This window comes from Schistocerca americana, chromosome 7, assembly GCF_021461395.2.
Source record: "Schistocerca americana isolate TAMUIC-IGC-003095 chromosome 7, iqSchAmer2.1, whole genome shotgun sequence".
NCBI classification, from domain to species: domain Eukaryota; kingdom Metazoa; phylum Arthropoda; class Insecta; order Orthoptera; family Acrididae; genus Schistocerca; species Schistocerca americana.
In genome coordinates, this window is record NC_060125.1 from 476,449,893 (window position 1) to 476,477,545 (window position 27,653).

Genomic DNA, 27,653 nt, shown 5'->3' on the forward strand with positions numbered 1-27,653 from the left:
CAAGACTTTACTGGTTTACTAATAGCACTTTTCTCCCTAATAGGTCTATTATGTATGATGTAAAACTTTGAAATTTCTTTCTTGTTTGTTTATGGATTTGCTGTTTTGTTATGTCAGTTGATTTTTGTTATGGTTTTAGGGTGCAAAACTGCTATGGTCATAAGCGTCCATTCTGTAGCTTAGGGAAGGGTAAAAAATGAATGTTAAATCAGCAGCAATGGGAGCGAAACTCAAAAAGGAGGGAAACTAAAAACAGAAGGAAATCTTAGAAAACTACTATTGAAGGAGGGTGGTTGTCGTCCCCAAAAAAGAGCTTCAAGTGACCGATGTCATCTGACTGACATGGATAAACTGAAGGACGTGATCGGCTGAGCACATGTCATCTGATAAAAGGGAAGATATATCAGGTGACAGCTGTAACCGAGAGTGTAGTGGATTAAAATAGGGGCACTGAAGTAAAAGGTGTCTCACTATCCATGGTTGAGAGCAGTGGGGACAAAGCGGGGGAGGATTGCCACTTAAAAGATGTTGATAGCTAAAAAAAACAGTGCCCTATCCAGAGGCTAGTTAAAATTACCTCCTCCCACTGATGAGGCCCTGAGGAAGAGGTCCAAGCACAGGGAAGAGGTTTTATGTCTCGTAATTTATTATCAGGAAGCATAGACCAATGTATGTGCCATAAAAGGGCAACACGAAGACATAAAATGCTCTGTAGGTCAGCTAAGGGAACCATGCAAACAGCGGGCCAAGGAAGAGATACTGCTGCCTTGGCCGCTATATCGGCTGCCTTGTTTCTGCAGATTCCAACATGCCCTGGGGTCCAGAGGAATGCCACAGAGACGCCCCCCCCCCCCCCCCCCTCCGCCCTCCAAGTGGAGCAAGTGGAGGCAGTCCTGAATCCGGTGGACCAGAGGGTGGACAGGATAAAGAGCTTGGAGGTTGAGGAGAGAGCTGAGTGAATTCGAGCCGCTTATGGTGATGGGTTATGAGTGTTGGTAAAATTGCTACCTAGGAGGAGAAGTGTTATTTTAGGCTTGATGAGAGAAACAGACATGAAAAAATGAATTAACTTCTCCAATTGATATCACAAGCTTTTTAGAAGTCAGGCTCAGTGAATTTACGTACGCTGTCTAAAATGTAAGTTTTGAAGAAAACTCAGGTGCTACAGTTTCACTTCATGCCTTCTATCACTGCTTTAGGATCTACAGTGTGTGGTGCAATGTATACACTTGTATAGTGTATGTAGTTGTTGTAGCTGTTATCATGTCAGGTCTGAACATGAAAGTTTTTAAAATGTACTGTCGCAAAAGTAATCAGTCTGGACACAAAAATTTTCAGCAGCTACAAGCTAAATTGTCTTTTATTTTATGCACCTTTCATGACTGAGATATAAAATATCACAGCAGCCAAGTGGTTAAGTCACTAGTATAATTGTGGAGATCCATTTAATGACAAACTTAGTCACCACTGCTGTTATTAACACTTCATATTCATGCACCGACTTTGGTTTATAGCTTCTGTGCCTGTTTATACTTTATAATCCAGTACTTCAGGAATTTTGAATGTTTCATTGAGAGGCCACTTTCCCTCTTCACACATCCAGCAGGTGAGCTCATTTTATGTGAGTTAGTGTGGTTTCGTGGCTGTGCTGGCTGTTGGGTGACATAACAAGTCACCAGCCAATAAGAGCTCACTGGCCAGAAATGGCTGACACATTTCCTCGATTCTGACTGATCATATTGTTTGAGACTGAGTGCTTGAATTTAAAAGGTTGACGAAGTCAAGTAAGACATTGAGTAAGAACATGGCACTGAGGGACACCTTACTAGGAAGAAACATGAAATTGGGGAATTTTTAGCGTTGATCCTCTTGTTTTTTCACAGGAGCTACAAACTTATGGCTAGTTTACATTGTCTTCCAATCGTAGCTGAAAATGACTGGTAGAAAGGAATTCGAAACTGCACATTTTCACAGAATAGCATGGTATTTTCTTTCTAGCAGTCCATTAAAAAATAACCGCTTGTACATTATCATTTAAAAATATACATAGCCCTTGTCCATCTGAATGTTCATTAGAATATTGTGTAAAAATCTGAAATAAAGAGTTCAAGAACTTTTTGAAATTATTGGTAACAATGTTAAATGACAACTTGTCTTTATGTAGTAGTATTGATTGTGTTTACGAATCTGTCTCTTAACTAAAGGCTAATTTTTGGATATTTTGCTGCAATGTTGCATGAATCCCTTTCTCTGGAAAATGTCCTAATAACAGGAGTGTTGTAGTGTAGAGGTGGTAAGTTGAAATCTCCTCATATTAGTAATTATGAAATTTAGGTGTGACAGAGTGCCACGTTTTGTCTTAAGTATTCTGCTATTACAGGTTCTGAGGCTGGTGGACCATAAAAGCATCCAATTACAGTGTTTGTCTCACATTTGGCAATTATTTTCATTCAGATTATTTCACATTCAAAATCTTCTGTAATCTCACTAGATACTGTTTACTTCTTTGCAGCAATAAGTACACTGCCACCATTGAAGTTGTGCATATTCTTGTGGTATCTGGATTCGGTTTCACAGAGAATACTCTGTCCCTTACTTAGCTTCCATTTATTGTGAATCTCTCACCTGATGCAAATTCCCACGTGACTCCTATATATAAGAAAGGTAAAACAATGGATCCACGTAATTACAGACCAATAATATCCTTAACACTGGTTTGCTGCAGAATTCATGAACAAATTCTGAGCTGGAATATAATAAATTTCCTTGAGACAGAAAGATTCTGTCCACAAATCAGCACAAATTTAGAAAGAATCACTCATGTGAAACTCAGCTTGCCCTTTTCTCTCAATTTCCTACAAGCCATGGACGGAGGTCAACAGGCAAATTCCATAATCAAAGATTTTCGGAAAACATTTGACATGGTGCTACACTGCAAGCTGTTGATGAAGGTCTGAGCATACAGCTTAGGTTCCCAGATACACGAGTTGCTTGAAGACTTTTTAAGTAATAGAACCCAGTACATTGTTTTTGACAGGGAGTGTTCATCAGAGACAAGGGTATTGTCAGGGGTGCTCTAGGAAAGTGTAGTAAGACTGCTACTATTTTCTGTATACGTAAATGGTCTGGCAGGGAGGGTGAGCAGCAGTCTGTGGCTGTTTGCTGAAAATGCTATGGTGTACAGGGAAGTGTCATCATTGAGTGACTGTAGGAGTACACACGATGGCTTGGACAGAATTTCTAGCTGGCGTGACGAATGGCAGCTAGCTCTAAATAAAGAAAAATTTAAGTTATTGCAAGGTGCTTTTGTGGAAATTTAGAGGACCTTCATTTGAGGCCAACTGCAGAATGATTCTACTTCTGCCAATGTATATTTTGCCTAAGATTCATGAAGATAAGCTGCGAGAAATTAGGGCTCATACAGAGGCTTTTAGACACTCATTTCCCCTGTGATCCATTTGCAAGTGGAACAGGAAAAAAACAGCTAGTATTATATAAATTGGCTGCCTCAGGCTGTGAAAGATGGCGTGGCAGGTGGTGCACATCATCTGGCAGTGAACCAAGTTGTAAGACTGCCTCCCAAGGGCAAACTCGATTTTGACTCTGGTTGAGCAGATCACTTGCAGTATTGGAGGAAAAGTGATGTAGACAGTGAGAACAATACACCGTAGCTTGTCCCAGAAAATGTGAGCCAGGCTGTGACCTAGCAACTACAATGCAGTTTTTGTGACAGTAATACGGTAATATCATCTCAACAATGTATATGAAGCATGAAGCTACTGGATCTAACAAGGGAACCATCTGTCACAATGTGTTTTACTTTGTAGCCAGGTACTTAGGTGGCCACCTGAAAAAGTTGTTGCAGATATTGTTTTCACCACACTCATAATTTGCCTCATTAAATGGTGACAACACTGCAGTGGTAGATGGTTTGATGCCCTTTCTTCTTTCTGCAACATCTGATCTACAATGCCAACTGCTGCTCCAAATAGTTCTGCCACCTCTTCCACACCTAGAATTCTGGTTTGATGACAGTAGAAATTGTACGTAGTTATTTAAATACTTTTTCCTCTCAGTTTTTCTGTCTGCATTCTCTGCCTAGGTCATTGTCTTAAAAAATTAAACACTGCCCAAATCCAAATTAGTAAGTAAATATCATTACTAATAGAATGGTGTGAAGTCCTAAATATATAACCAAATTTAAATGTGAGTGAGAGCAGCTAGTCATAAATGTCACACAACACAATCTTTCTTACCATTCACCCTGATGTACAGGGTGTGCTGTTTTATTATATCACCATAATTCCAATTTCTCACTGTTCTTGACATCTTTGGGTTTTAAACAAATGTCATGCATGTTGGGACTTGAGATTGTTAGCTGACAGCTTTGTTCCTTCTTCATATAGTCGTATGCCTCATGGATCAAATTGGAGAGCTGCTGTTGTGACTGAATTGTCTTACCTTCTCATTAAATCACCAAATCGACAAAGCTGGGCTTCTCTCATGTCACCCACAATTGGAGAGAGCCCAAGTCTTTGTTAAACAGCCTCATTTTTTGTAAGGCCATATTGAATCAGTGCGTTCATTGAAGCAGTTTCTTCTCCATTGTATGAAGAATTCGTTGATGCTCTTTCATCATTCTGCTCCATAAATGGCGGCTGAATTAACTAGGCTCTTGTAAATTGTCTTTTGATGTTGGGGCATTGTTTTTTCACAGAAGGATCTTGTGACTTGTCTCCATTTTAGTCGAGCTGTCTTTACCCTTGCCCAGGCATCAGACATGGCATCCCAGTTTGAAGTGCCAATAGAGCCAATGTAGTTGAAATGTGTGGTCTTCTGCAGGTCTTGATCACTGTTCTGACAGTGATATTGCTATGGGGGCCACAGTCCAGATATTGAATCTGCAGTGTATTGAATTGCAGCCCATTCTCAATGTGTCTCACCGGCCAAATTTGTAACTGATTTTGGAGTTCAGAGCATATTTCTTTGGCCAGGATCACATCCTCCGCTTAAAGAATAGCCAGGTGTTGTGCCAGTATGCCAGCCTTGCTGCACTCAGGAAGAGGATCAATGATAGCAGTAATAGGACAGTGCCTTGATGGACACTGGCAGTGAAATAAATGTTGGCAAAATTCCACTTGAGATTCAGGTCATACTACGGTATTGCGATACAGAAGCTGTACTAACTCATCATAGAGATCTGCGTTTTAATAAGAACAAAGAGCTCACCAGATGAGATGGTGTGGGATGTTGCTGAATGTCAGTCATAGTCATCTGTTTCTCTTTATGCTTTTCCATCATCTGGTGTGTGGCATGGATTGCATTGATGGTGTTACAATCTTGAATAAATCCACTCTGGTTGAGTGTTACTGTGACAGTTTTACTGAGCCTGCTGAGTCAAAGAGGAATCAAACGGAGTGCTAAATTGAGCAGTTACTCACACCTCCTATCTCTTCTGGACAGGAGCTGTCTTGCTAGTTGTTTGTATAAGAGGATTTTTGTTCTTTGTGGTGATATGTTTCAAAAACGTGGCAAGGAATTGTGATCCCGATGTTCCAAGCATTTTCCAAATTTCCATTGGTACATCACCTAGGCAAGTTGCTTCACCATTTTCATTTTCTCATTGGCATTCATTATTTGCTGACCAGCAATTAAGGGAACTGGGCCAAAATTGGAATCAGAACTTGCAATTGGTGTATGTGCATTCTCTTTGTTGCTAATATATCAGCAAAATAGTTGGATCATTGTGGTCTTGTAACAGTTTGTTTCTGATTCCCTTGACATGCATGACACATCCACTGTCCTAGGTTGAATGGTTTTGGGACTTTGCAAAGCAGTAAATGTGGTTTTCTCCCAATTGCATGTCAAGCTAATCATACAGATCCTGCTAGTGCTGGTCTTTGGAACAACCAGTGTTCTTTTCAGTGCTAATTTCAGGACTCATTATTGCTGAAGATAAGCACTGAGATATATGTTTCACAAGGTCTTAAAGGCTATTCTTTTTATTTTGTTCATTGGTCACCTGCTGCACTTCATCATTCCAGCACCATGTCCGTTTATCAACATACTTTTGCCCCAGTATAGTCATTCTTTTCTACTGATTAATCAGGCTTAACCAGGAAGTTGGTTAAGGAATCATCAATTTGTTCCATTAAGCATTTATTCTTCAACATCGGATCCTCTCAGGCCCCAGTTCTATGTGTTTTTCATCTTGTGGCATTTGTTCAAATTTCGGAGAAAAGTAAATGGTGTTAGGCAACACAGTCACATGGAATTACACTGTATCTGTCCTCATATTGAGATCTCGATGCTGAACCATCCATTAATTGATAAGAGTAACACGACCTCCACTGGTATAGGTAACTAAAAGTGTTAGTCTTCTCCTTCCCTAATCCGAGCTTGTGCCCCGTCTCTATTGACCTCATTGTTGAGGGGATGTTAAACACTAATCTCCTCCCCTCCTCTTCCATTACATCACTCATATTCTTTCTGCATGTATCCAGCATGTCCATTTAATTCACATCAGGGGAATCAGTTGTAGATGACATAAGACTGTTAGAGAATTCACGTAGTCTGATGTGTAGCAAGAAATGGTGTGGGTAATTATTGATGCTGAACAATTTTGACAGATGTGAACTTATTTGACACTCTCTTGACAGTTGCAGTGTTTTGGTAGTATGAGCTGTTCCTTGTTGCACTAGACCATGGTAGGTGACTTTGTAGCCACTCCAGCATCTTTCTATTTTGAATCTTTCTACTTCATATGCAGACAATGTCAATCCATCTGAGTGTTTATATTCTCACATCATTTGGCCTTAAGTGGTGCACCTCACTTTGGGGAGTTAGTTGACGTAGCATGATCAGATTTGCAGAGAGGTATACATTAGTCATAACTGCAACAAAGAGTACCTCAAATGGCTGGTTGCGCAGTCTGCTGCCAAGGGAATTTAATACAAACTGCCAGGACTATAAGGGGACTGCCCAAACAATGAGAAAACAGCTGCACTTTGCAGTCACTCCCCGCCCCCAAAACATGGAGTACAAATGCTATAGCAGTTTGTACTCCTTAATCCCCAAAAACAGGGCTGCCCCTTCCACCATCTACACTTTGCAAAAATCCACTTTTGCTGCTGCAGATGTCTTAGAGATCTTTGCTTATAATTCTGTGGCATGAGTTCCATGTTATACCTTGCACAACTGGCTCCTTTTCCTGCATTCAACTGCCTTTTCACTCTGGTTTAATATAGTATCAGCTGTGGCAATGTTGTCTGATCTAAATCACTTTTGAACCAGGACACTAGTTCAGTCATGTCATTACGTGGATTCTAGGATTTCAAAAATTGACTCCAGGCTGGGTTCATAGGTTGTTTCCATACCTCAATCTCCTGGACCCATAGAATCACAAGGCTTTTGAACACAAGCAACTCTACTTTTTACTCTGAAAAAATATGAAACCGCTTGGTACCACACATCATTATCCAACAGCTCCATGAGCATGGCTTTTGAGACTACTTGAAATGTAATTTATGATAATTTCTCACTAATCAGTATTTCATCTGCAGTATTTCAGGCATTTTCACAGACTCAAGAGAGCATCATCCCACAGGGAAATGTACAGAGGGTGAGTTTTTATTAGCTTTTTTGATTTACAGTATAATTTCCATACTGCGTGCACTAATTCACTGTCCATTTCCCTCCTTGTTTAAAATGCATTTTCAGTTTGTATTTTCTCTAGCTTCATAACTTTATTTTATTAATGAAAGGCTTTAAAGTGTTAACACATGGTAAAGGATTTAGGCTCTTGATACAGAAATCTATTTATACAAGAATAGTCATTTTAACTTCATTCCTAATGTTTCTGAATTACTGCAAAAGTCACCCTCTTTCATTTTCAAAATTCTGTGGAATTTTTGAATCTCACATTACATGAGTGTGGGGCGAGCCTCCACATCTAACAGGTTTAACAATGACAGTCATTCTCCCCACAAACCATATGCGACTGGAACAGGAAAGGGAGGTAATGACAGTGGCACGTTAAGTGCCCTCCGCCACACACCGTTGGGTGGCTCATGGAGTATAAATGCAGATGTAGATGTAGAATTATTTTGCAGTTATTTAGAGGAAGGTTGTGTGGTGTAGAGTTGTTCTGTGTTGTACAGTTTTATGACTTCTGTGTGGGTAGTTCCTTCCTGCCCTCCCATGTGTAGTGAGGAGGAATGACTGTAGGCACGCTTCAATATGCACCTTAATCTTTATTACCTTATTCCCATCATTCATGTGCAAGACATACCTACACATACATCTATACTTTGCAAACCAGTGTGAAGTGCATGGTAGAGGGTACATCCCATTGTACCTGTTATTTGGGTTTCTTACCATTCCATTCATGTATGGAGCAAGGGAAGAATGATTGATTGAATGCCTCTGTGTGTGCAGTAATTAGTCTAATGTTATTCTCACAATCCATTGGTGAGCGATATACAGGGTGTTACAAAAAGGTACGGCCAAACTTTCAGGAAACATTCCTCACACACAAATAAAGAAAAGATGTTATGTGGACATGTGTCCGGAAACGCTTAATTTCCATGTTAGAGCTCATTTTAGTTTCGTCAGTATGTACTGTACTTCCTCGATTCACCGCCATGATTTCATACAGGATACTCTGCCTGTGCTGCTAGAACATGTGCCTTTACAAGTACGACACAACATTTGGTTCATGCACGATGGAGCTCCTGCACATTTCAATCGAAGTGTTCGTACGCTTCTCAACAACAGATTCGGTGACCGATGGATTGGTAGAGGTGGACCAATTCCATGGCCTTCATGCTCTCCTGATCTCAATCCTCTTGACTTTCATTTATGGGGGCATTTGAAAGCTCTTGTCTACGCAAGCCCGGTACCAAATGCAGAGACTCTTCGTGCTCGTATTGTGGATGGCTGTGATACAATACGCCATTCTCTAGGGCTGCATCAGCGCATCAGGGATTCCATGCGATGAAGGGTGGATGCATGTATCCTCGCTAATGGAGGACATTTTGAACATTTCCTGTAACAAAGTGTTTGAAGTCATGCTGGTACGTTCTGTTGCTGTGTGTTTCCATTCCATGATTAATGTGATTTGAAGAGAAGTAATAAAATGAGCTCTAACATGGAAAGTAAGTGTTTCCGGACACATGTCCACATAACATATTTTCTTTCTTTGTGTGTGAGGAATGTTTCCTGAAAGTTTGGCCATACCTTTTTGTAACACCCTGTATGGGGCGTTGTAGTACATTCCTATAGTCATCATTCAAAGCCAGTTCTTGGAACTTTTTTAATAGACTTTTTCAGGATAGTTTATGTCTGTCTTCAGGAGTCTTCCAGTTCAGTTTCTTCAGTATCTCTTTGACAGTTCCCATGGATCAAACAAACCTGGTACCATTTGTGCTGCCCTTCCCTGTATACATTCAATATCCCCTGTTAGTCCTATTTGGTAAGGGTTCCACCTACTTGAGCAAAATTCTACAACTATTCACACAAGTGATGTGTAAGCAATCTCCTTTGTAGATTGATTCCACTTTCTCCGTCTTCTACCAATAAACTGAAGTCTGCCATCTGCTTTACATATGACTGAGCTTATGTGATCATTCCATCTCAAAAAATCCTTGCAAAATGTTAGAAATACCTGGGTGTATGAGTTGACCGATTCCAACAGTGACTCAATGATATTACAGTCATAGGATACTATGTTTTTTTGTTTTGTGAAGTGCACAGTTTTACATTTCCGGACATTTAAGGCTAGTTCCCAATCTTTGCACCACTTTGAAATCTTATCAAGACCTGACTGAATATTTATGAAGCTTATTTTGCACAGTACTTCTGGGGCCCACCTGAAGTTACTTCAACATCAGACGATGACTCTCCATCCAAGATATAACATGCTGTATCCTCCCTACCAAATAAAAATCATCAATCCAGTCACAAATTTCACTTGATTCCCCATATGACTGTACTTTTGACAATAAGTGTAGGTCTGGTACTGAGTCAAATGTTTTTTCAGAAATCAAGAAATACTGTATCTACCTGACTGCCTTGATCCAAAGCTTTCAGTACCAGTACATCATGTGAGTAAACTGTGAGTTGAGTTTCATGTAATTGATGTTTTTGGAATGCATGCTGGTTGACATTGAGGAGGTCATTCTGTTCAAGACACCTCAGTATGTTTGAGCTCAGAATACATTCTAAGATTCTACAACAAATCAATGTCAAAGATATTGGATCACTTCTACTACCCTTCTTCTAGATAGGTGCAACACTGTGCATTTTTCCAAGAACTGTACATGGATTTTTGTTTGAGGGATATACAATAGATTATAATTAGGAGAAGGGCTAACTCAGCCACAAGTTCAGTATATAATCTGATAGGAATTCCATCATGCCCTGGAAGTTCATTCAGTAATAAAAATTTCAGCTGTTTCTCAACACCACTGATGCTAATACTTACTTCATTCATCTTTTCAGTGATACAAGAATTAATTAGGGGCAGTTCTCCTGGGTTTTCTTTGTAAAGAAGCATTTGAAAACAGAGTTAAACATTTCAGCTTTTGCTGTGCTACCCTTAGTTTCAGCTCTTGTCTCATTTGCTAGGGACTGGACACTAACTTTGGTGCTAATAACAGCCTCTACAAACGATCAGAATTTCTTTGGGTTTTGCAAAATATCATTGACAGTATTCTGCTACAGTAGTCATTGAAGGCATCACACATCGCTCTCTTGACAACCAAATGTGTTTCATTCAGCATCTCTCTATCTATAGCCCTAAGCTTTGTTTTACACATATTACGCAGCAGTTTCTGTTTGTTTAGAAGTTTATTTACAGTGACTGTATACCATGGAGAGTTCCTCCCATTATAAACTGTTCTGCTGGGTATGTATGTATCCAGTCCATGGTCAACTATTCTTTTATACCCGAGCAAGAGTTCCTCTACTTGCTCCTGCCCTGTACCAAAAGTTTTAAGTTCCTCATTGAGATATGACACTACTGATTTTTTGTCTAGTTTGCTGATCATATAAATATTTCTGATTGTACTAGTATCCTTTGTACTTTGGTAAACGTTGTCGCCACAACTGCATCATGGTCACTGATACCAGTTTCGGTGTAGACATCCTCAAAGAGGTCAGGTGTGTTTGTTGCCATTAGGTCCACCATATTTCCATGACGAGTGGGATTTTGAATTATCTATTCTAGGTATTTTTCAGAGGAGGCATTTAGTAATGATTTACATGATGTCTCAGCATGTCTGCCACTAACAAAACTGTAATTTTCCCAATTAATTGTTGTATGGTCAATGTTTCCACCAATGATTACAATATGGCTGGGGAACTTATATACAAGTGAACCAAGGTTTTCTCTGAAGTTTTTGGTTAAATCAGCAGACAAGTCTCGTGGGCAATAGAATGATCCAATTATGTCATTTTATGCCCACCTCTGATATTGAGTCTTGCTCAAACAATCTCTCACACAGCTTCAATTTCTCTCTCGATGGATCTGAGTTTCTTGTCTGTTGTGACAAATACACCACTGCCGTTTCCCATTTGCCTGTCCTTTTGGTATACGCCTAAATTTTCCCCAAAAATCCCACTGCTATCAATTTCAGGTACCTATTATTATGTGAGCTTCACTGTTTTTTAGGAGTGCTTCAAACTCTGGCATTTGTTTTGAATGATTCAGCAATTAACCATTACAATTTTAATACTCTTACCTGTGGGAGGCATATCTTTTGATCTTACACTGATACTTCTGGGTTTCCTACAGCTATCACTATCAGGACTTGATGGAAAGTTGCTTAATCAAAAAAAAAAAAAAAAAAAAAAAAAAAAGCCTCTGATGTGCAGTGCACACTTGACCCTTTTAGGGGGGGAGGGGGGGCTACAATTATCAACCATGAGGTACAGCTCCAGTAAGTTGCAGCTAAGCTGTCACAAAACCTTCAAAGTCTCTGGTTCAGCTCTTCTACTTGACCCAGAACCGAAAGGCCATTATCAGTTCTGGGGATGACGCTGCAAATTGCGAGCTTCATTGAAACTCCATGCGCAAGGCTTATCTTCTCAACCTTCTCTGCCAGTCATTGGAATAACCCAAGTATGACCTTGGAGCCCAGATGGCAGGCATCATTTGTTCCAACACACCCCATGCACATTGAGTGCACCTGGTGTCCTTTCCTGTCCCTTGCTGACATTACCGTAAGGAATACCATCATTTGTCATGCGTTTGAACAGCTGGTGATTAATAGACCCCTATGCTTTTGTGTTTTGCCTCCTCTTGATACCAGATAAAACAGGTTTCCCCAAAACAGGAGAAGTGAGTCCCAATGGCTCAGTTTCAGTTTCAGTGAAAGACAGCACCTCAGACTTGTTGGTTAGGGGAATCGTTACAACACCCTTAGTCCTCTCTGGTCCCTGTCCACCTTGTACAGTGCTGTTATATCTACCATTGACACACTACTTGCAGTCAAGTGGATGAGTAATAACAGATACTGTGTTTTGTGTAGAGGAAACAGGTTCCATAGGAGAGGATAGCACTTGAGCTACCTCTGGTCCTGGTATCATGGGTACATGACTCCTAGGAGCTCTTCCAACTCACTGATTCACAGCAGCTGCCAGGCATTTGACAGTAACCAGTGTGGTTTCCAGCTGCTTACAAATGACAACTTACTCATCCAAATGTTCAAGAACAGCATTCACAATGAGCCTGCATTTTAGATCGCACGGTGTATTACAGAACAGTGAACAAATAACTTTAAATTAAGCTTGCTGATTACATTTTAATCTGTTAAGCTAAAAAGTTGCTAATTCCCTACAAGAATTGAAGCAAATCCACAAAACAAGCTTTCTATTAAGGGAATACAAAAACCTGTGGTAAAAGATACCAGTTTCCTAAAATATTTTGAGGTTTATTATAATTGTTAATAAACTCTAAAACAGAATTAATTTACAATAAATGTAGATAATATATAGGGCCACTCCACTTGAAGGGAAAACTAAATATAACACAATATGTTAGTTAGAATATCTGCTACAGTAGCTAAATCACAAATGCCATATGACCGAGCCTGTAAAACTATGCTGCTAGTGGAGCCAAAACAATATTGCACAGTCCATTTCCACTTTATCAGTGGACTGCTTCTGGAGGGGCACTAAGGTACTGAAACATGGATTTCGGTGTGTTTGAGGACTGCAGATACTTACCTCCAAGAAAAAAAAGTACATTTATGTTTTTAGATAATCATTAAAATTTTGTGACTATCCCTCACAATTTAGGCTTTCTGTTGTTTTCCTAAACCATTTGATAAAATTGTTGGAAGATCAAGAGCACCAACTGAACTTACATATTTTATGTATTACAGTGAACAATAACCAACTCTGATTCAAAGAAAGTGATGTGTGAATCTGTTTTCTGTTATTGCACCAAGAAACGTATTTACCAACCATTTTATGAAAAGGATAGTTGCTACTCGCCATGTAACGGAGATGTTTGAGTCACACAGATAGGCACAACAAAAAGACTGTCACAAAATAAGCTTTCAGCCAACAATACCTTTGTCAAAAATAGACCGCACACTCACCAATGACTGCAGTGGCTGACATCTCTGTTATATGGTGAGTAGCAAATATCCTTTTCATAATATTGTTTCAGTCCATCCTGGATTTTCCATTGGTTGTTTGATTTACCAACTAATAGTATTTTAAATCTTTGCTAAATATGTTGAAAGGTGAGTTGAGAGGATCCTCCAACCTAAATTTATTTTTTTTAAGCTGTAATATGTTTTCTTGAGAGAATATGAAGTACTGTGCTACATAACCACAAGAACAAGAAATATTATACATAATTTGTGTAAGCTGATCAACTGAAAATGATCACTTTCTATAAGTATACACAATTTCTGGCTGAAACAAATTTTAAATATTTGTTCAGGGTTCAGATATTACAGTTGATATCACTATGATGGTTTGAATTTGTGAGAAATGAAAACATATTTCAACCTGTGAAAATGTTAATTAGTTGAGAACTATGAGAACTAATTGTAGCAATAATATGATCACATATTAAAAATAAACATTTTATTTCTGTGTTTTGTACATTTAAACTAGGAAATGTCTTTTTGGACAAAGTCTCATCTTTGGTGTTTCACATACACATAAGCATGTCTTATTTCAACGTTTCACTCAGTTTTCAGAACTTTTAACAGAAATGGTGAATTACGGGCAAATAGGAAGTTCAGCCTATTGTCTGTTTAGAGAGCTGTTAACTGCTAAAACTGCTGTAACAGCTTCCATTACAAATGCAAGCAAGCAATTGTTGATAAGCATTATCTATGCCAGTTTACAAAAATATGTTATAGCTATTTAGCATATCATATTAATATGATCTCAAATGTCCATTCAAGAACAACCGCTTGTAGAGCTTAAGTGATTTCTACAAACAACTATGTTTGTAATTACTAATAATGTATACAAAAGTCCTTGGGACAGCTCTTCATTACATAAGAGATATAAATTCTATTTTTTCCCTCTGATAGTAACAGCAGCCAAAATCTGCCTCAGAACCACACATTAGTTGAGTTTGCTCTTATGTTCCAAAACAGCACATTATTGCTAGGCTGCATACATACATGGTTGATTTGTCACTTGTCTCATTATGACTCATGAAAAAATAATTGTAAGAGTGAGAGTGCTTTACAGTGTATGTAATGTATGATACTTCAGGCAACACTGAATCTCATTTGCAAACTACCTCACCTTTACAAAGTTTCAAATAATTTCATTTTTTATATGAATAATATATGATACTGCACTTTTCCTAAGAAATAAATAATGATAATCTCACTTGTTTGTATTTGAGTAAGATGACTAATGGACTAGCACAAAAAAGTGCCCAACTGGATGAATATCAGCGTCTTACAAGAGCAGTTCTCACACTAACAATATTATACCATTAGTGTAAAAACATAATACAGGAAGTAAAACTAAATCTGCTTCCTGTTGTGAAAATTATATTCTGAATTATGAAGTCCAGTACTAAGAATAAAATGTCAGAACTGAAGTGTGGTTTCCTCTCACTAGTAGGAATGGTGGCATGTCCTTCGTAAGTACTTCAAGCCATGCCATATAGAGAGGTGCAGACACCACACCCACTCTTGGCATTGGCAGAGACCTGAAATGCAATAACAAATTGATTGTAAATATGTCCGACTTGTTGTTCATGTAAAAGATATGTTTTCATGAAATAAATATGATCTCTCATTCATATAGCTGAAAATAAATTAACATCACAGCAACTTCCTGTCAGATTAAAACTGATGGCATGTATTTTGACCCAGGCCTCATTACTAACTGTAATGCTGTTGCACTTTTTGATGCTGTTCTGTCATAATAATTACTTGAATAGTTCTAGGGTATGTGGTTGGGTGCTGTCATAACTATGTAATATTTCAGTGAACAGAATACAACACTACAGTTGGAAACATTTCAAGTTTTCATATACTTCTTTACTCATCATTCTCACTGAGTAAAAGTTGTATACACTTGAACAGTAACTGGAACGTATTTAACATAATTACACCACAGATCATATCCAAGAAATTAAAACTTTTAATTTCCATTTTCTGTTGCTCAACTTACATTATAATTTCAAGTTCTTTCTTAATATTTCTTAATATCAAGGAAACAGAAATTCCAGGACACAAAAACTACACAATAATGAAGTGGGCTGCAGATGGGGACATATGCATGTGCACTGAAACTGCAAGAGAGATCAGAAACAGTACCATGAATCAGCTGGCAGTGTGTGTTAACATGCCATACTTTTTCTTAATTTTAATGTTTATTCAAACTGGTATTCAGCTTGAGTTTTTTTATGCCTTGCTGATGCTGTCTTAAATCCCGTGGCTGTTCTCAGTTAACACACTGTCAACTGGGGTTGAACAGAAATGCTGGAGTTTATACAAAATGGCAGTTTAATCAAGCAATAGCTAAAGTCTGATTCAAAATTCTCTGAATTTGTTATTGTTTCACATATCTTAATTTGCTATGAGTACATTCTCTACTATGTATATGAATAGTACTTAGTACTCATACTGCACTGAATACGTACGCAGTAATCTGTATTGTTAAAAACTAATCACACTATAGAATAAATTAAATGACTGTATATCTGAAGGATATGGGGAAAGGGTACATTATTGGAAATTTCTTGAAAGCCATAAGAATCTAACTGCTCATTACAATATCATTAGTAATTACTACCTTCATAGATCTAAAAGTAAGACAGGTATCAATCTTGCTATGTAACAAACTTGCCATGATCTGTAAGATTTAGCTACGTTTAATAATCACGACAATAACAATGATGATGATGATGATGATGACGATGATGATGATGACGATGATGATGATGATGATAATAATAATAATAATAATAATAATAATACACTTACATGACAACAAGTGATGCATCATGGGAATGTTTTAAGAGCATTTCACGTAGTCTAAGTTGACGGTAAGTTTTTTCTTCTTGAGCTGCCAAGTCTTCTTCAGTCATGCCACTATGAGATGCTGCAACAATGAGCAATATCTTAAGATATAAAACTTGTAGCAGTGTATGTGTCTTGAATTCTGAGAAACACTTGAAAATTTAAGTTTGTTATGAAGCTATAGTTAGGCAATTTCTTAACATCAAAGTTTACGAAAAATGTGCTGTACAAAATAAAAGTAGTATGAGGTCATCAGTTTAAGGAGGGTACATAGTAGGAACAAAGATTAGGCACTAAGAGATTGCCCTTATTGAGAAGAAATGAACACGAAACTATTGTTCTGTTCTGACAAGTCCTCAGTTACAATTTTTTCATTTTCCTCTGGAAAACATTCATAGAATTGGTTACATTTATGAGAGTTTTCATCTGGGTCCTCCTCAGCCATTGTAAAATACTGATTACTGTCCACACAGTCATTTCCAAATGTATAATGGCTGATTGTATTAATTTCTATTGCCATGAGACAGTTTCTTCAAATAATACAACCACTGTGCTTAACAAAAGAACATCAATTACATGAATCTGGAAAGGTGGCTGAACAGAGCCTTATGGACAAGCACAAGATATTTTTGGAGCCAATATGTATTCTGTCTCTTGTCTCACATGAATGGGACTACATCATCTGGCAGGCCATGGGAATTACAATTTGATTTAACTTCTGTAATTGAAACATAGGCTACATACTCAGCATTGCGTGGAAATTGGCGCTAGTTGCTGAGTACTCTCCACATGTTACATCATGATGAGAACTGTAATGCTATGCATTGAAGTATCATCATGTAATCTCTGGTTCTAGAGGGCCCCTCTGTGCCAATTGTATTTGTGAATCAATGCAACATTTGATTTCTTTACTTACAACATAGGATATTGTTGAATGCTTGGTATTTTATCAAACTAAGAATAGTACATTTTAGTTGCTGCAGGAATGGTGACAGAACTGTTTTGACAAGGCCAAGACCATCATTGCATGAAACTGATATTTGGACAAAAGTGCTTCATGTGCTCTAATCACTAGTTGAGGGAAAAGATGCCATCCTATAGTGCCATTGATGAGTCCAGTTTGTGGGAGAGTTTGCAGCAACAGAAACAGTGAGTGAAAATTAATATCTCATGAATTCTTAAATATAATTTAAAAATTCAAAAGGAACCACATACAAGGTAGAAATGGCCAACAACAGGAAAGAAGAAGCAAATGGTAGAAAGGAGAAACCAAGGAATGAAAATCTTAAAACAAAAGTTACAAAATATAAAAGAGAGATAGTAAACACTAAAACAATGGCTGAAACAATAGTTATTTAGGTAGTAGATGCAGGGCAGAGCAGTGCAGTGTATTGTAGTGCAGTGAAGCAGACCATGACTGTTGTGATATAGATCATACTCTGCAGCATGGTATTGCATATGACCAATACAGAAAATCAGCATATGTTCATTTATCCACACTGAAAGCTTTGTTGTTGTCATGCAGATGCAGAAAGCCAGACAGTGATTGCACTTCAGCTAGTATGATATACACTGTCTTATATGTGACCAAATTTGACCAGCACCCGCATTATTTTTTTAAAACCTAATTCTTCTTCCTCACCTTAATTAGCTACATACTTGTCAAATAACTGTTGTAACCCTATACTTCTCATGGGCAAATCACAATCAAATCAAGTGTTGAACTGTGGGCAACAAGCTGCCTTCGTGTTACGACACTTGTAATTTTAGTGATCATCACCCCCTGTTCTTGTTCCTATACATTGATAGTTCCATCACCTGGGGACTCGGTGAAGCGGAACTAGCTGTATAGTTCACTCAGTAGATAAATTCATCTTGTTCATTAATGAACCTTGTATATCTCCTTCAGTGTTGACATCCATCTCACTGACAGACATTCCCATACTTCAGTACATGTAAAATGTACCATCAAATGACAATACCTGCTCTTCAAAAGTGTCTATTCTTTTTCAACTGAAATAATCACTCTTACATACCTTCAGATTTACAGTAAGCATATTTGTTAGGACACTAATTAGCTGCACCGAGGTATTCATTTCTCATGATTATCAGACTAGCCTTGTTCACAAGAGGATTTTTATCCACTCATACTACTAACAGTTTATCTCCAAGAGAACAAAGAAATTCATCTGTTGTCATACAATAATATACTCTGGAATACATTAAACAACTTCTTCATCTGAGATTAGATTTGTCTGAATGAGTTCTTCCCACAATAGCCACTGGAACTTATCTGTACAATTTCTGCTCTTCTCAACCTACTTACCAGACCTGTGCTCTCCTCCTATTCTCTTGCCACATGATTTATATTCTCATTAATGGCCCCCACTTAAAATATGCTCCGTGCACTCTCCTACCACCACCTAATCTAGGTCCATAAGAGCAATTACATCACAGGAACAGATACTTAATAGATAACAAAGTCATGTCCCGCATTATGTGCAACCCCAGTTGAACTTTCTAAATCAACCTATTGGTCTCTAAGCTGTCAATAATAGTTTACAGTGATGGGACAGCAGTGGAAGTAAGTGCATTGACTTATTTTGAACTCTGCATGACTTTCATTGTATTAATTGTTGTTAACTTTTTTACATTTTATGAATATGTCTTATAACCAAAAATAAATCTTGGAGATGGCAGTACTCTTATGAATGTGGTAGTTTCTTGAGAAAAGAATTTCTTAACAGCAAAATAAGGAGCTACACAAAAATATTTTGGAAACAGTGTACATACCTTTCAGACCTTCAATTAATTTTTCAAAAAATGCCAGTGTATCAGGCTGTGGCTTTTCTGTAATGCCAGAGACCATTGTGAGACTGGAATACTCAATACGGAACTTCGTCAACAAGTTTGCCATACTGAAATGCAAGAGAGAAATGCTGAGTTTTATAACAAGCATGTAACACATTGAAAATAAAATATTGTCTAATTTTTGTATCACATATGTGCATCCACACTTAAAATTTCCGCTCTCTAGATATTGTTACTTAGGCATAACAACACATAGTTTTCACCATTATTAAATATTAACTGTAGTGTATATAAATTTACTTTTATTACTTGACCCAGATTTCCATATCGTTTGTAAACAAATATGAGCATGAAATGTTTGGGCGGCAGTGGTAAAGTTTTATCATTACACAAAAAATAGCTCCATTCTGCTACCTCAGAGAGAAACAGTCTCCAGTTGATGTTGTTGTAGCAAAGGCACAGCAGGCTTTTAACAGGAACCATTGGTTCCAAAGAAAATATGATAGACGGTAAATGTCCTGCTGTTAGGTAGTAGTCTTGGAAGAGGTGTAGTTTATTTGTTACAGCAAGAATTAAAAAGCAAGTATCAGGCCACAAACTTGTTCAGCCAAGAGCATATCTTAGACAAGTAGTAGATGATATAGGTTTGTGTGTAAATGGTATGGAAAAGAGAATCCTGATATGATGGTACGTGGGACGGGAAACAGTACTGACAGCATGAGGGCTACAGTATAAAGACAGAGAGACCTGGTAAACTTCAACAAAAAAAACATACAAATATACTTCATTTGTTCGTGTTTTGAGGTGTTGCGATTGATTACAGATCGGTGGGTCACGTCAATAGAAAGTTAGAAAGAATTCTAAGCTGTATACACTGGTCAGCCAGAACACTATGACCACCCATACAGGTGATAGCAGCATCACCTGGCGAGGAATGTCTGCTAGTCAGACACATGCATGGTGCATGTAGTATCAGTGAGTCTGCTGTCCTTGTATAGAATGGGGAAGGTGCACAACCAACCTGAGTTTGACCAAGGGCAGAGTGTGATGGCCCAGAGGCTTGGCACAAGCATTTCAGAACCTGCACAACTGGTTGGGTGTTTGAGGAGTGCTGTGGTGATTGTCTTCAACAGCTGGTGAAGCGAAGGTGATACCACATCTAGACACTATGGGGTTGGATGGCCACCTGTCATTACAGGTGTCGGATATCGTAGGCTGGGCAGACATAAAACAGGACAAGTGGCAAACTGTGGTGGAACTAACATAAGACTTTAATGCTGGGCAGAGTCTGAACACACAGTGCCCTGAAGTCTCCTAACAATGGGCCTTCCCATGCATGTGCTAATGATAACACCACAAATTCAGCAACTACTACTAAAACGGGGCATGATCATTGGTGCTTGACATTGGCCTAGTGACAGAGCATTGCATGGTCCAATGAATCCTGAAATCCGTCATCTTCTAGGGGAACAGTTCCTTGACACATGTAATGCTGGGTAGGACAAGCTGGCGGTGGCTCCATTATGCTCTGGGCAACATTCACGAGGGCATCCATGGGTCTAGGGGATCTCATGCAAGGCACCATGAAGGCCAATGATGTACACTGGTTGCAGACCACATACATCCCTTCATGACAATCATGTTTCCCGAAGTCAGTGGAATTTTTCCGCAAGATGATGCACCCTGTCACAAGGCCCTGAACATGATTGAAGAATAGGTTTGTTTATAAATGGATCAAATCAGATGATTGAAGAACGCAGTGGCAAGTTTCAGTTGATGTGCTGCCCCCCCCCCCCCCCCCCCCCAACTCACCAGATCTGAACCAGATTGAACACATATGGGATGTGATTGAATGTGACATCAGAGCTCTTCATAACAGGAATTAGGTGACTTGTGTGTGCAGATGTGGTGCCAGATTCCTCCAGTGACCTACCACAGCCATATTGCTTCCATACCATGATGCATCATCACTGTTATCCATGCTGAAGGTGGACATAACCGGCTATTAGGTAGGTGGTCATAGTGTTCTGGCTGATCAGTGTATATTATCTATTAACATTTGTAATTAAATAAGTTATGTATTAAAACTTCATACATAAATTATATGAACTTGTACGCTACCTTTGTGACAATATGACATTTCCAAAGTCATCATTTGATGATGATATGGACAAAAATGACTCTTTCTGTCAGTTTCAACACTGACATGTTTGGTTGCTAGTGATACTTTTGACATGTGGCGTTTTACAACTCATTAGAAACAATTAAGGGGATGGGGATGAGAGGACTACCACTATTGGGCGTATCCCTGTGATCATTGCTGTGAGGGCAGCCCATTGTGTAGAGTAAACTCAAATTTCACGCTATTAATATTAAAGTAACTATAATGAAAAATGTTGGCAAAAAGGTCAAAGTAAATATATTGCACAAAAATATTATATGGTAATTGTAGCATCTCCTGGCCAGTCATTGTAAAAAGCGTGTGATAGAATTTTTTCCGTGTGTGTAAGACCAGTTAACATGTATCGATATAGTGCCACGCACATGGAAAAAGAGAAATAATTTAAACATGAATAAACATGACCAAGTGAAACAATAAAGCAAGACTGTATAAACATTTCACGAATGTATTATGTGTGTATGTAGAACATTCATAATTATTTGACTTTTATGCATTTTTTAGCTTTGAATCCATGACATATTATTATCTTGTTAAATGAGTTAGTGATTATGATCTGTGCCTCAGATAAAAAGGACAATTCAGTACATGTATAAATAGTAAAAAGCATTGTAATAATCTCTCTGTTCTCTTTGGGTCTTGTTACGCGTAACACTTGCGTGTTAAGCAAATGTATATGCTAGCCGTGAATCTTTTGTTCATGAAGCTTGAGATCCGCCATTAGGCGAGTTGTTGTAAAAAGGTGTGTAAAATTAATGCATTGTTGTTTGAATATATAGAGCTTGAGCAAATATGTTTTTAAAATAATTTGTAAAGTTGCCAGCTGTTCATCCCATAAATAATTTAGACATTTTCAGCATTTAATTTAGTGGAAGCCGCTGTACCAATCTGCGAGGGCAACGGCCGCAGACGCGGTACATTTAAAAAATATTTATTTCAGGCATCACAGTCGCCTCACCGGTAAAGCGAGGTAACATAATAATATCTAACATTTTCTTACAGCTTCCAGCAGTATCAGTAGACTATATCATATTATTCAGTACATTTCTCAGTTTGATTTGGAAGGTGCTGTGTGATATGTTCTATGCGGCCACAAAAAATATAACGAATAACTGTGTTATGACTTTATCATTTTCACATTTTGTGGCAAGGTCTGCTCTGTGAAACTAAAGCAATATTTTACATTTTTTCCCTGAGATTAAGAGAACGCGGGCTAGCCGCGCGCCTATTCTAATTAACAGTATTCAAAAATCCACTGCATAATGTAAACAATATTCAGTGCTGTAACGATAATTTGAATTTCATTACTGACTTTTCTGAATACAATGCAAGGTAGTGAGTTCAGATACAGTTTTCTTTCTTTCTTGATTACGTTACAGTAGCAAGTGAATGTTCCCAGAGCAGATGTGAAAAAGCAATAATTTTATCCATGGGGTGCCACATTTATGATAAAAGTGTTTATTCCTTCTCCCACTCCATGTCTGAACTTAACATATGTGTGCTAGTGTGACTCATACAGCCAAAGTGAAGTATTTATTCAACATTACTCAAAGTTACTTGCTTTTATGAAGAAAGAATTACTAAGTAAAGACAGTGTAATAACATTGAATCAAAACCATACCAACTTGTTAGAAATAATTTTGTGTACTGCCATCAGCTCTCAGTTTCAGTTTTATATAAGTCTGAACATTGCAAATCCAAACTTTAACATTGTAAAGCAAAGTTACTAGTTACCATGTACCGACTTACTTGCTGCTACACATATATAATCATATCTAAATAAATAAAACCACAAGCCGAATAAAATTAACTCCAGTAATAAAAAAGTGAGAGGTTGAGTAAGGGAGACGGAATATAATATAACGAAATCAATGAATTCATTAGCCTAAAATTTCTGTTGATGTAATACGTTCATCTGAGTATCATTTCACCACTACAATAGGGATGCTGAAAATGATTCGATATAACTTAGCATCCAGTTACTGTAGTTCAGGTATGAAGAAAAGAGGAGCCACCTCTTACGTCAAGAAAGGATACAGTCATAGAAACACTGATACCCCTTGATTTTAAAGATACAGCGTAATATTCTTGAGGTTATTGTCTGACACTACTTAATCTATTTGCAAGATGCACTAAGGAAGTTACTTGCATATATCTTAATGAAGTAAATAAATGAGTCACAGCCAGGCAGAATGAAAAGACTGTCACAAATAAAGCTTTCGGCTTGTAAGGCCTTCATAAAAAATAGATCCCACCCCCCCCCCCCCCACATGACTGCAGTCACAGGCAACTAATAAAGGCCTTATGGGCCAAAAGCTTTATTTGTGACAGTCTTTTTGTTATGCCTATCTATATTGTTACATTCCGTCCTGGATTTTCCACTGTTCGAAGTAAATAAATGTTCTAGAATGTTCGCAGAGTCTGTATTTAATTTGTGTTTCAGAATGTAGTGTATCAGACACTATTACTAGGTGCATCGTCCTCGTAATCATCATCGCCATCATCATCATCATCGTCATCATCATTATTTCTGGTGTAAACTGTTCCATTTCATGCAGAAGCATTTGCAAGATTACACTCAACATACACCTTAACTTAGAAGTGATATGGCTACAAGGAACATAAAAGATTAAGGATGTTTAAATGTGATAACTTTACAAAGAAATTGAAAATGTCCCATTTATTATCTCAAAATTGAAACTAAAGTCAAAGGTTACTGTTTGTAAAGTGAGAGTGGGAATGGTGATCCCTCTACAGTTTTAAAAATAGGTCAGCACAATGTGCCAAAAAGTGAAGTTACATCAATGATATGTGAAAATTTTGGAAACAGTGTGCATTCTATCATCAAGAAAATGTCTGTGAAATAGATTTTCAGTTTTGAGGGACAGTCAAAGGAGAGGCATAGCAGACATTTTAAAAAGTAATTTAAGCTTTGATGAGATCTTTGGCATCATTGTCATGAAACAACATAAAATTTGCATTGATCAAGTGGACTCTGTGAGAATTATGCTCGACTTTTATCATCTGCTACTGATTTGGAATTTTCTTGTCTTTTTCTCTACAAAACACAGTTTTTTTATTATCACCCTTTTGGACTGGATCACCACCACCATCACCACCCCCATCACCATCATAATCCTCTTCACATTCTATATAACTATTTATTTTCAAATTTAGATTTTTTATGTTGGACAAAACAATAACAAATGTCAGTGGTCATTGCAGTTTTGTTCCGTAATCTATGCACAATAAATTGCACATTTCTCCTAACCCTGTTTCTGAAAATGACTCTTTGAATAAATGTTGTCTTACTACATGTTTGTTACTTTTTACTGAAAAGTAAAGCCACAACTTCTCTGACACATTCTTGGGTATTTTCTGTAATTTGGAATTTTCAAAAATTAACCTACGTAAAAATTGAATGGCTTTAACTGGCCCCACAGGCTATATTTTTATCTGCTTTTCCATGTTTGTGGAGCAATTCCTTTACTTGATATATTATCAGCATGATTCTCCTCTCAACAATATTGCAAAATAGCACAAATGAATATGTTATGAATTTTCAGAAGTAATGCATAGATACACTTGTCATTATGAGTTACAAGTTGGTCTTCCATGTTATAACTTGTTTTATCTAATAGCTTTTTTTATTCAATATTTTGCTCTTCTTTCATCATTATGTCTAAAATTATTGTTCTGCTACTACTAATAACTATCAATATGTGAACCTTTGTGGTAGATCCAAAATAAAAAGAATCTTATCACATTACACCATTGCAGGCAAAAATGATGCACAATAAAACTTGTGGCATAGAGCGCCATAAAAATCGATATTTGTTCTGTGCGTAAGTGTGCTATCTTTGGGGAGAGGGCTTTGGAGAGCATGTTGGACGCTAACGGCATTTAGCCTCCGGACTTGTATCTGTGTAGATGCTAAGTGTGAATAAATCTGTATATGAGAGAATTCTAGTTGTTTACCTACAACTATACCATATTCCCTCACTGGTGACCCCGTTTTTGTGTAATACGCGTCCGAGTTACCGCCTGAAGGTTATTTACACGCCTACCGCGTCGGGTTTCTCCGCGATCGCGAGGCCTTTGTTCAGCTCCAGACAATGGCCTTTCAGCATTCACCGCCGCCCGGATTCCAGCAACATCTCTCCAGCACTCCTGCCGTCGTAGTGGACATGCCGCAAGAATCTTCAGAATCCTTCAGCCAGAACATGCAGTGGAATTCATCGAGTGCCGCCAGTTTCTTCCAACCGCCAATGGTCGTGGACTCTGGCTTTGTTAGCCTGGACCTTCCCAGTAGTAAATTCAAACTCGAATCAGTTCCCGCCACGTGTGTATCCTTCCGTGCCGGCTAGTCAACAGGTGTTCAATGCTCGTCAAACAGCAAATATCACAACGAGTGTGCATCCTAGTGGATGTGTGTGGGATCCTTCTAATCAGGTCAACAATTCTGTGCTGGATAGTAATTACTCCGACATCTACAACCAGCCCCACCACTCACGGTCGAGTGAATAGTGTGTGCATAACGGACATTAACCGGCATACTTAAGCACTTGTGGCTTCTCTCCGAGCTACCACGTCAATGAGAATGCACATTTTGATTACGGTCCTCACACCGTTCGAGCGTCCGTCGCTTCTCAGCCGCCCCCCCGGCGTCAAGTGAATTTCGCGATTCCCGCATTACGGGACGCCAATAATCCGGACTCGCAATCTTCTGCATGCTCTACTTCCGTCCGAAGTAATAGGCACACCTCCGCAGTGACTGCAGTGCCGAATCTGCCGAAATTACCAGACTTCAAACCCGCTCACCCGGAGTTCTGGTTTAACCTGGTTGAGCAAACATTCAATGTCTGTGCTTTGGACGACGACGCACGCTTCGTCTGCCTCATGAACCATCTTCACGACCACGTCGATTTAATTTATGACCTGGTCAAAGCACCCCCCCCTAGCAGGGAAGTATGCTGTGGTGAAACAAACGATACTGGAGCACGTCTCTAAAACCAGGAGAGAAAATGTGCGACAGCTCATCTACGAAGAGCATCTCGGCGACAGGTCTCCGTCCCAGCTGTGGTGGTGCATGCGTCTTCTTGTCGATGAGCAATTTATGCCTGATGACACGCTCGCATAAATCTGGACTGAAAAGCTGCCTTTGCCTGTCCAGACTGCAATCTCTGCGTATGAAGATAGGCCAGTAAATGAACGTTTACGCGCCGCCGACAGAGCATATTCCGCCAGGCAACGTGAGCTCCGTGCACTGCATTCTGGACGTGACCGCACTAAGACGCTTTCTGATGCCATGCCCTTGTCTGGTGCTGCTGATAGCAAGTTTTTTAAACTAGCCGCCCTGCCTGCACCTTCAACTCCTCGCAACGACAGTGCATCGGCCTCTGTGGAAGACTCTGGGGCACATACTCCGTCATCTAGCAACTACCCACACGGGCACAGGCCCGCCCAACCTTACTGTTTCTTCCACGCGAGATTCAGGGAGCAAGCTCACAAATGCCAGTCACCGTGTTCTTACCCAAACTCCAACCGCAGGTAGGCTACAGTGCCACGTCCTGCGATGTAAACAACGGGCACCATCCCACGTTGCACTCCGTTTCGGACAATAACAGTAAGTGTGGTCGAGTCTATGTTCGCGATTTACGATCAGGTGTATGTTTTCTGGTAGACACTGGCACAGACGTCTCTTTGCTGCCGGTTCGCCTAGCAACCAATAAAGTGCAACCACACAAAACAGTACTTCGTACAGTGAACTTGTCTGCCCTACAGTGTTTGGGTTCCACTTTGTACACAGTGAAACTTTCGCCCGAGTGCAAGCTGGAGTAGACGTTTCTAGTGTCAACAATTGGAGAACCTATTCTTGGAATTGATTTCCTCAAGCACTATCAGTTGTCACTAGATTTTGTGCAAAATACTGTGTTTTACCCCTCCCTTAACAAACATATTCCTTTCGCTAACACCAAACATGTGTGCTGTGCTAAGAAGTGTGTAAACCTATCCTTGGAGCTGCAATCTTGGACAAACAAGTGGCTAGTGGAGTGCGCCAAGTCTTCTAAGTTGCGGATGGAACGTATGGAAATGCTGCTGCATATCCGTGGCATACACCACGAGTTGGCCTCCACACAACAACGCCTCGC

At 38.9% G+C, this 27,653-nt stretch overlaps 1 protein-coding gene across 1 annotated transcript in view; it reads right to left on the minus strand.

Moving 5' to 3' along the window:
• Nucleotides 1-14,085: 14,085 nt before the first annotated feature.
• Nucleotides 14,086-27,653, minus strand: part of LOC124623027 (bumetanide-sensitive sodium-(potassium)-chloride cotransporter) — a 239,889-nt gene continuing 226,321 nt past the window's right edge. Inside the window, exons 17-19 of the mRNA XM_047148819.1 lie at nt 19,305-19,429; nt 16,476-16,593; nt 14,086-15,193 (exon numbers count right to left, since the gene is read on the minus strand). Of these exons, the coding sequence (XP_047004775.1) occupies nt 15,058-15,193; nt 16,476-16,593; nt 19,305-19,429 (379 nt within the window). The 3' untranslated portion in view covers nt 14,086-15,057. The remainder of the gene's footprint in view (nt 15,194-16,475; nt 16,594-19,304; nt 19,430-27,653) is intronic.